Here is an 11,280-nt window from a genome sequence, read left to right on the forward strand (position 1 = left end):
AAGGTTAGTTCAAAACAAGTGAATTTTGCCGAATTTCTAAAGTTGGCCAAAAACCAACTTAAATCTGTCTTGGTAATTCAAGTTACCAACTTTGAGCCAAAATTTGAGTGCCTTTCACTTACATTCGTGGAAAAGTGTCTTCTAAGAACTTTTAGTACTTTGAAAGAGGATTCCAACAGTACCAAGTTTTCCAATTTTGGACTTGTGGAGAGTGAAATATGATTTTTTTCAAATATTGCTTGTTAAATCTGGAATTTTCTAACTTAAAGGAAACTAAGGGTTTCAAACCCTCCATTTTCCTTCAATATCATTTGATCATTTTACATTTGATTTCAGAGATGGAAATCAGATTTGTCTTGTGTTTTAAAACCCACTTTTGAACCTCGAGTTACACGAACTCTTAGACTCGTCTCCGCGTTAATTTCTTAGATTGTACTAGTGTACAATTTTACTCGATAATTAGAATGATTTTGAGTGGTAGTTGATTATTGTTTGCTCAGGCACTCGAGGGAATCTCCCAGAGGAACTCGGAGCGGACACCTAAGACGCTTGTTTAAGAACTACTCGCTTGTTTTGACTAGGTGAGTGTTCCATATAGGAATACGTAATTGGAATAAGTCTATGACATGCTTAACCCCTGGTCATTAGGTGTTAAGTGCTATATGTTAAGTATTTACCACACTCATGCATATTTGAATAGTGTATACTTGAATTACTCGACATGAAACACCTGAAGTATGTATACTTGAACTATTCGATATGAAATGCTTAAAGAGCATACTTATGTGATTACTTGAAATACTAGATATGAAATGTTTGGAGAGCATATTTTCATGATGTGTTTAAATGATTAATTATGCTATGACAGCATAAGTCGGTTGGAGTAAATCTCCTCGACTCTTACGTGGTGAAAGTGAAAAACGGCCAATGGCGGCCTATTGAAATGACATATGTCTACCAATTAACCGTAATTACTACCGTTAACCGTTTACCGTTTACCGTTAACCGTGTTTACTTACCGTTTTCTAATCTATTTGGTTACTTGCTTACTTGGTTATCTGCTTACGTGATCACCAACTTACTTGGTTACTTGACCACCTGATTACTTGATTATCATGAATCACATGTTATATGAAGCTGTCCATCATTATTAGGTGAGTGTGTACTTTACCTCACTCGACCTACTCAAATGATGAATTTTACCTTTTGTCGAATTACTTGGTTACCTGTGCATGTTGTAAGCTATAAGCTGAACTTGGGCCCCGCCTCGGTTACTGACCTACTCGAGCCAGGACTGGGCTCGGTCGGGTAGGTTGGAACCCTGGACAACCGTTTCGGTATACTCGAGTATTACCACTGGAGGGATAAGGCGATGGCCAGACCGTACCGTGGGGATCGGAAGTCATAAGGTGCAGATGACCGACAGAGTTCCACTGGAACACCGTATCCTACCGTATATGTTTACCTTGTATCATGATAATTGTTTCATGCTAAAATGTCAACATGAAATCCTGAACTATGCCTGTGATATGCTCCATACCTGTTACCTGACCAATGTACTTATATTATGATACCTGTCTCATGATAAATGTCTCAAATTACTCGTACAATGATTATCACCTCATGATAACACGCCATTGTGTAACATTGAACCATGCATATGATATGCCCAACTTACTTGATTTATTTGAACTGTTAGAGTGTATTGGAACCTCACTGGGCTGTGTAGCTCATCCCACGTTGTGGTTTTCTTTTACAGGGTTCGAGACCAAGGGTGCTCGTGAGTAGTACTAGATTGTTTTCTTTTGAAAACTTTAAGTTATATTATAACGGATGGCTATTGTACCCTTTTCCGTTGGGTTGTATTTAAACTTGGAAGCTGCATAATTGTAAGTGTGAGATATTTGGAGTACTTTAATTATGTATTGAAGTTACTTAAAGTATTTCGAGCTTTTGAATGATGGATTGTAGTGAGTCCTGGCGAGAGCTGGGCAGGCGTCCCGCGGATACCCTTTGGTTCGCCTTAGGGAGAAGTGGGGGCGTTACAAGAACTACTTTGGAAGGCACATAGAGGTGACCATCTGAAGATCATAAGACATGCGCCAAAAGATGGAGAAAGATAGCTGCCAAGGTTGAGCCTCCGATGACCGAAATGAAATTGTTCGCACTTTCATAAAGACGCATGATCCTCCACACTTTGAAGAAATCTTCCGTATGACCGGATGTTCATTTGCTGCGATTGTGAATAAACTCGAAGAGTATGATGATTTTGTGAGATCCGGAAAAATTATTAACGTCTCTGCCTTAAAATCACAAGTAGAAGCTTTGTAAGGGCAAGGGAGCAATGGAAAGAAGCCGCAGTTTAAAAAGAAAGAGAGGGATGCAACTTTTATCTGGAACTAGAACCCTTCACCCAAACCCCGATACCAACACAATCTAACCTACCAACCACATTACCCTTATTATTCAAACCCGCACCATGTATATACTACCAATATCCACCACCCTCGACCTCGCCCAAGCTATCCTAACTCACCTTTAGCTCCTTTTCAAAATTTTCAACCAAATCCACCCCAAAACCGACCTCGCCCTCCATATAACCCAAGATTTCCTCCCCCAAATAGACCTGTTTATAGCCATCCTCAACCTCCTGAACCTTCCAACCAAGCCCGTAGCCGTACATTTACCGATTTAGGCAGGCCTCTAGACCAATTGTATGACCAGTTGAAGGCCGCCGGAAAAATTGGTATGGTGCCCCCTCCGACCTATCCATATGGCATATTCGCTGGGTATAACCCACAAGCCGTCTGTGCTTATCATTCAGGGGCACCCGGACATTCAACTGTTAATTGCAAGGCTCTTAAGCATAGAATTCAAGATATGATTGAAACTGGAGAGATTGTAATCAGGAAAAGGGAGGCACAAGGGCCGAATATAAATAGGAACCCCTTGCCGGAACATACTAATACCATTGGTTATTTTGGATGACGCAGAGTATGAGGAGCAAGTCCAAAAATTGGCATGGGAAGCTGAGGTGTTTGGGGTCACAGACCAACCATTTGTAATAGAGGTGCCGTTTAAGGAAGATAAAAGGCCTTTTATTTTGGATTTCACTCCAGCTGAGAGCGAGGCTTTGGAGCCAGTGGTCATCGAATTCCCAGAGCAGGAGCCTGTTCTAAGTTTGCAGCGAGTGCCATGGAACTACGATGAACCTGTCATACAAATTGGAAAAAAGTCAGTTGCCAAAGAAGAGGTGTCAGTGGTCACTAGATCAGGGAGAATTGCAAGTCCATTTGGAGCTACCGTTCCGATTCAAACAAATAACCCCGAGCTGCCCGCTAAACCAACAATTACTGAGAAGGAAGCCTTGGATTTTCTTAAAAGGCTCCAAAGAAGCGAATATAATGTAGTCGAGAAGCTAAGCAAATCGCCCGCCCAAATATCCATGTTGGATCTGCTCTTTTCTTCGGATATGCATAGGGATGCGTTGCTCGAAGTGTTGACTAAAGCTCAAATCCCTAAGCACATTTCGGTTGTTAATTTCTCATATATAGTTGGGAGTGTGTTATTTACAAAACAAATCACTTTCTCTGGTGATGAATTACCGGCAGAAGGCATTGGACATAACAAAGCTCTGTACATAGCTGTGAGGTGCAACGGGAAAATGTTGCCAAAGGTGTTGATTGACAGTGGATCTGCGCTTAATATCTGTCCTTGGAGTACCTTGGAAAAGCTAGGGTTGCAAGATATCAAGCTAAGGCCTTCAGGGACCATAGTTAGAGGTTTTGATGGAGCACAAAGAGAACCTATAGGAGAAGTGGATTTAGTAGTCGAGATGGGGCCTGCAGAGTTTCAAATAGCCTGCCAAGTTATGCACTTTCCTAGTATTTACAATTTTTTGCTTGGAAGGCCGTGGATTCATAAGTCCGGGGCTGTGCCTTCTTCATTGCATCAATTGTTAAAATTCATAGTAAATGACAAATTGATAACTATTTTTGCCGAGAAGGATTGCCTCGTAATTGCTGATTCTGGGTCCGAAGAAGATGGTAGCCGAAACACCACAGTGACCCCTCATAGCACAGCTGATATCGTCTCCGTAAGTTGGATAACAAAAGAGGAACGAGCTCTGTTAAAGGCCAGTGTCATGATGGCTAAGGAAATGATCCGCGGAGGATATGAGTTTGACAAAAGGCTGGGACGTGATCTACAAGGAATTCTGAAACCAATGGAAATTGTGGAGAAAAAGGATTCATTCGGTTTGGGCTTCCGACCAACCGCTAAAGACATCAAAGAAATGAAGGAACGCAAGAAAGCAGAGAAAGAAGGCAGGCAAAAGGCCTTTGATATTCCACCACTGCATTATACTTTTCCACGACCAACCGAGGTGATCACGTCAGAGATTAACCCAGTTGACGAAATCGAAACTAGTTTGGCCCAATTATTCGTTGGGGCAACATTTGAAGACAGTTTCCCAATGAGGCCGAGTTTCCCGACATCCCTGAAGGATCAATTTCCAATTAGATAGCCAAGTTTCTGCCCATTCAGAAGGAGTTTCGGTAAAACTAAAGGGGTTTGTCATTCATGCGAATTCATGAAAATACTTCTGCATCTGTAAATAGCTAATGAAAGCATCTTTATTTTTGACTAAAATTTGCACACATAAATATTGTTTCCGCTTGCTTCTTTTTGTTTTCGCTTTCAATCAAAGGTTTTATGAAAATGCACAAGTGGTTCTTGTCATGTTGTTTTGTTTATTCGTTTGTCATATTGCTTATTCATTTGTTTGTTGTATGTTTGTTTGCTTATTATCCCACATTCGTTAATTCTTTCGGATGGCCAAAAATAAAACTATTTGACCCTTTGGATATCACTATTCTAGAATTCAATAATGGCAATCTCTATATCACTCACGACTTAGAGATCTGGGAATCTGAGCTTTAAAGCGAGAGTGATAATGAGAAGGTATTCAATTCTTTTGCAAAGGACTTTGAACAATATGAGGAGAAACCAAAATTGAACCTGGAAGAAACAGAAAAGGTTAACATTGGCACTAAAGATGAAGTTAAGGAGGTGCAAATTAGTATTCATTTGAATGAGAGGCAGAAAAAGGAGATGCTTGAATTCTTGACTGTGTTCCAAGATGTATTTGTATGGTCCTATGATGATATGACTGGTATTTCATGTAACAGCCCCATCTTCCCCTAAGGCGAACCAAAAGAGTTAGCGGACTGCCTGTCCAGCTCTCGCCAGGACTACAGATCAGTTGACGTCGATCTAATACGTTCTGGAACACACCAACGCGCGCAAACAAGTCAAAATCACAAAATAAAAAAAATGAAGAAAAATCGAAGCCGATGATGAACAGTACCGGCCACGTCCGACTTCGGATACTAGGCTGAGAGTAGCCAAACTTTTTTCTTTTGCCGTTTGAAATACGAGTTGATCCGAAATCCAACCAAATATCAACCAAACATACATACATTGAAATGTAACATTTACAAGCCAAAGCGGCATATCAAAACGATTCATCATGGATATACATGTTCGGTTTGCCAATTGAAAGAGAATGAACCCAATGCACATTAGGGTCTCATTCAAAGAGCTATTCAAAAGACATTTACATGAGCTCAACTTGACAACCAACAAGTATAACCTTTCCAAAAGTGGTCATTTTCCTGTAAGGAAAACAAATGGAACGGAATGAGTTTAAGCCCAGTGAGTTACTACCACATAAACAACAAAGATCACATAAGCATAATCTTTCATTTCAAGTACACAATTAAGAAGTAAAACAAGTCGGTAAAAGGATACGGACGGCTCTCAAGAGCCCATTTCCACGTTTACATTCTTGATCCAATCTCATTGACTCTCCGTCAACGTTTAAGAGTACCAACCGTAGAACCCACTTCACTCCCATCCCTTCCACCAAACATACCCCAACCGGGCCCGCACTCCAATCAGTAGCTTTTGGTAATACTCGAGTTTACCGGAATCAAGAGTCTCATTACTACAAGATTCCCCAGTACAGTCCCCGTGGCATGTCAATTTTCACGACCAAGCCCTCGCCGGCTCGATTCAGCTGACTACCAACGGAGTTGAGCTCAGCAGTACAGTAAGGCCGTTGGATACTCGTCCAAACGACGCCAAATCAGTTTTTCATGAAGTGAATTCAATATCTCATATAGCAAGTGCAGTATATCAGTGAAGCGGTAAACAGTCATTAACGGTATCACTAGGGGTGAGGGCGGTCAAGTACACCCTCACCTCAATCAATTCCAATAGCCAAATAAGCCTTCAAGGCATCAAAATCACATATAGCAAAGCCACATTGTAACATTCAAGTGAGTAGTATACTCACTTATCAATTAAGTGTTGTTTCATGCACTTCCGTCAAGAGAATGTCGTGAACCACCGTCACGCCCTAGAACACGTAAACAAGTACAATGAGACTCGATAACGAGTCATAAAGCAATGCCAATCACAACCCCAATAGGGTTTCATATGCATATACAAGTATCATAGGTAACCAGAAAATCCGGAAATGCAATTAACTTTGGCCCTGAAAAAAAACAGTTTTTGTCCTCATTTTGCGGTAATGGTACCAATTTCACTACGATTATCGGATGAGGGTGCAAGACCCAGCATCTCGAAGCTAAAAGACAGGGGTACAACATTACAGAAGGTCACTCAACCCAGTTTTGGGTGCAAATAGGTCAAAAATGCAAGATACTATATCAAAAACGTAAAACAGATTCACCAAAACGCATTATAGCGGAAACATCATAACTCAGGCTCTACAAGCCCAAATCCAGAAATTCCAAAACCAGCTGAAAGCTAAGGAACAGGGCTACAATAATGTAGAAGATCCCTCAGTCCAATTCCTAGTATAACTAGGTCAAATATGCAAGAAACTAAACCCGAACCGCAATAACAGGTTTGCAAACTACATCCTGCTGTAATCAGTACAACTCAGTCTATACAGGTCCAAATTCCGAAATTCCAAAGGCATATGGTAGCTAAGACATCAAGCTACATTTCATCAGAAGACCTCAAAGGCCAAATCGTGCATTTTCATGGTCGAAAATGGAAGACTACACGAAAACAAAAATCTGGGCGCGAAACAGGTTTCGAAAATAGTCAAGGGTATTTCGGTCCTTTCACTTGCTACAGTGGTCGGATGAAGCTGAAAATTTACAAGCAACTATTTTATAGCCTTGGCTACAACTTTCATGTTTTGGCCAAAATCTAATTCGGTGAGGATCAGGGTGAAACGTCACGGTCAAATTGAGTGAAAAGGCAACCCTGTTCGCAGCACCCCTTCCTAGACCAGTCTCGGTATTTTTGACTTATCTCATTCTACACTACTCTGATTGTCCTGAAATTTTACAGAAACCTTTAAAACATCAATACCTACAACTTTCATGTTTTAAGCCAAGGCCAATTCGGCCTCTAACCATGAGATAAAAAACCGGACAGAATTGGGGATATAAAACCCTAACTTTCTCAAATTCCTTCCAAACCAGAAATTGGTTACAATTATCTATCCTATACACCTACTAGAGTCATTAAACATCAGTTCCCATCATCAAGGATAGCCACAACATTACATTCATATTAAACCAGAAAATTCATCAATAAATTGAAAACTTCATCAATTCATCCAAAACCAAGAAATAAACCACATATTTCATCACTTTAGCTCCCATTAGGCACAAATTATGCTTCCTTAAGTGTAGGAGAAAGTTCAAACACCACTCACCTAGTAAACAAGAGAGGAAGAGTTGTTGGACACCTTAGCTTCCTTAAACACTTCACCAAATCACTTACTAACACCAAATGGAGGGGTTTTATGGAGTAGAAACAAGATCAAGCAATTGTTTTGGAGGATTTGAGCTAGATGGTAGACAAAACTTTGAAGAGTTCTCTTCCTTCCTTTGCTAGAGAGGGCCGGCCACAATGGAGAAGACAAGAGTGAATTTTTGGTGATTTTTGAGATATTTAATCAATTGGTCAAATAAGTCAAAAAGGTGAATAGTTGTCATACAAGTGTAACCACTCTTATGGTGACAAGTGTCACTCCATTTAAAGCATCTCTATCCATTAGTTCCCTCTCACATCAATCACATCTCAACCTCTACTTATCTCTTAACACCCGATAAATTTCACTCAGTTTCCGGAACTTAACCTCCTTGGCCGAATTTTTCTGAACTTTTCGCACTAACGGGTCCCACGTCCGTTATATATCCTTAATTTTTTAAAAACTATCCAATACTAGAAAAATCATCTAAAAACTATAATTGCTCATAAAACTCAACAGGAAAATTTTCCTAAGCCAGAAAATGCAGAAAACATGCCATTAAAGGAAAAAAAAAACCCTAGGAAAATTATTAGGGAACTTATGGGTTCTCACATTTCAACTGATGTGGTAGTGCATAAGTTGCCCACTGACCCTACTTTTCACCCGTAAAGCAAAAACCCCGAAAATTCAAACCAGATATGAGCCCTCAAAATAAAAGAGCAAATTGAAAAACATCTCAAAACCAACATTATCATTGTTTCCCATTACCCTATTTGGCTTTCAGTCCCTGTTCCAAAAAAGAATGGAGAGGTGCGAGTTTGTGTTGATTATAGAGACCTCAATAAGGCCAGTCCTAAAGATGATTTTCCTCTGCCAAATATTCACATTCTCCTGGACAATACCGCTGGGCATGAGATTGAATCTTTTTGTGATTGCTTCGCTGGATACCACCAGATTTTGATGGCAGAAAAGGATAGGGAGAAGACTGCTTTTATCACCCCTTGGGGCACATTTTGCTACCGAGTGATGCCCTTTGGTTTAAAGAATGCCAGAGCTACGTATCAAAGGACCATGACCACCCTGTTTCATGATATGATCCACTGGGAGATGGAGGTCTACGTGGATGACATCATAATCAAGTCTAAAAGGGCAGAGAACCATTTAGTTGATTTGAAGAAGCTGTTCGAAAGGTTGCGAAAGTACAATTTGAAACTAAATCCTACAAAGTGCGCCTTTGGGGCACCAGCTGGTAAATTGTTGGGCTTCATTGTGTGTAAAAGAGGCATAGAGATAGATCCAGCGAAAATCAAAGCAATTCGAGATATGCCAGTGCCGAAAACTCAGAAGGACGTGAAAAGTTTCTTAGGAAAGATCAATTTTATTGGGAGATTCGTTGCCCAACTAACTGCCACATGCGAGCCGTTGTTCAAATTGTTGAGAAAGAATGTGCCATTGTATTGGAGTGAAGAATGCCAACAAGCTTTTGATAAGATCAAGGATTATTTGTTACATCCGCCAGTCTTGGTGCCACCCAAGCCGGGTCGATCATTAATCATGTACCTATCTGTGCTTGAAGAAGCAGTTGGTTGTGTTTTCGGGCAGCATGATGACTCCGGAAGGAAGGAGCAAACCATTTACTATCTAAGCAAAAAGTTCACGCAGTATGAGGCTAATTATTCATTCATTGAGAAAAGCTGTTGTGCATTGGCCTGGGCAGTTCAAAAGCTAAGACACTACCTGTTGAGCCATACCACTTACCTTATTTCCCGATCTGATCCTTTGAAGTATCTCTTGGAGAAGCCGATGCTAACTGGACGTCTGGCTAAATGGCAGATAATTCTCTCAGAGTTCGATATTGTTTTCACTTCACAAAAGGCTGTCAAGGGGCAAGCTATAGCGGATCATTTGGCAGAAAATCCAAAGGATGATGATTATCAACCACTTCATACTTATCTCCCTGATGAGAAAGTCTTATTTGTAGGCGCCACAGACGATATAAGTGAGCAAAGCCCTGAATGGTGGCTTTTCTTCGATGGAGCTTCGAATTCTCTCGGAGCTAGAATTGGAGCTGTTTTGGTTTCACCCGAAGGGAAGCACTACCCTGCCGCTGCCAAATTGCAATTTGCTTGCACAAACAACATGGCTGAATGTGAAGCCTGCATTTTTTGTCTCAAAATAGCTTTAGAAATGGAAATCAAAGAGTTGATAGCTTTCAGTGGTTCAGATTTGCTCGTGCACCAAACCTTGAAGCAGTGGATAACCAAAGATTCAAAAATTCTGCCCTACCATTGTAGTCTGCTCACTCTGGCCAAGCAATTTCAAAATTTGGAGTTCAGACATCTCCCGCGAGCCCGAAACGCATTTGCTGATGCTTTGGCCACCTTAGCTTCTATGATCCAGTATCCAGATAAATTGAGGATCGAACCAATCCAGATTCAACTTCAAGACAAGCCTGCCCACTGTTGGGTTGTAGACAAGTCCTCTGACAATATTTCTTGGTATAATGATATTAAGGAGTTTCTCAAACTGGGTCTTACCCTCTGCATGCTAGTACAAAGGACAAGAGTTTTCTGCGTAGAATGGCTTCAAAATTTTTCTTAAGTGGAGAAGTTTTGTACAAAAGAACCTCAGATTTGAACCTTTTAAAGTGCATCGATGAAGACGAAGCTCAATACATGATGAAAGAAGTGCATAGTGGCGTTTGTGGACCTCACATGAATGGCCATTTGCTAGCAAAGAAAATCATGAGAACCGGATATTTCTGGCTTACTATGGAGCGTGATTGTATAGATTTTGTCCGGAGATGTATAAAATGTCAAATGCACGGTGACGTTATACGCGCTCCACCCACTGAATTGCATAGCATGACCGCCCCATGGCCCTGTTCAATGTGGGGTATGGACGTGATTGGTACAATTGATCCTCCCGCTTCAAATGGACATCGATTTATATTGGTGGCAATTGAGTACTTTACTAAATGGGTTGAAGCGGAGTCATTCAAACATGTAACGAGGAAGGTAGTTGCCAATTTCTTGAGAGATCACATCATCTGTCGTTTTGGAGTACCCGAAACGCTTATTACAGACAATGCCAAGAATCTGAACAATGACATGGTAGATGGACTATGCGAGCAGTTCAAGATCAGACATCGCAACTCTGTCATTTATAGGCCTCAGATGAATGGAGCTGTAGAAGACGCAAACAAGAATTTGAAGAAGATTATCCGCAAAATGACCGAAAGGCATCGCGATTGGCATGAAAAATTGCCTTATGCATTAATGGCGTATCGGACTTCTATCCGGATATCGACCGGGGCAACACCATATTCACTCATGTATGGAATGGAAGCTGTATTACCAGCTGAAGTTGAAATTCCTTCGCTACGAATCCTCGTGGAAGCTAAATTGGAGGAGGCTGATTGGATGAAGCAGCGCCATGAGCAATTGACTTTGATCGATGAAAAGCGGCTCAATGCTATCTGT

The 11,280-nt window shown here is 40.9% G+C and overlaps 1 protein-coding gene across 1 annotated transcript; it reads left to right on the forward strand.

Annotated features, from left to right (window-relative positions):
• Positions 1-2,748: 2,748 nt before the first annotated feature.
• Positions 2,749-4,525, forward strand: LOC140014130 (uncharacterized). Its single transcript, XM_072064532.1, has 2 exons — positions 2,749-2,901; positions 2,996-4,525. The coding sequence occupies exons 1-2, from the start codon at positions 2,749-2,751 to the stop codon at positions 4,523-4,525; spliced, it is 1,683 nt and encodes a 560-aa protein (XP_071920633.1).
• Positions 4,526-11,280: the final 6,755 nt, after the last annotated feature.

The sequence above is a fragment of the Coffea arabica genome, chromosome 9c (assembly GCF_036785885.1).
Source record: "Coffea arabica cultivar ET-39 chromosome 9c, Coffea Arabica ET-39 HiFi, whole genome shotgun sequence".
In the NCBI taxonomy this organism is placed as follows: Eukaryota; Viridiplantae; Streptophyta; class Magnoliopsida; order Gentianales; family Rubiaceae; genus Coffea; species Coffea arabica.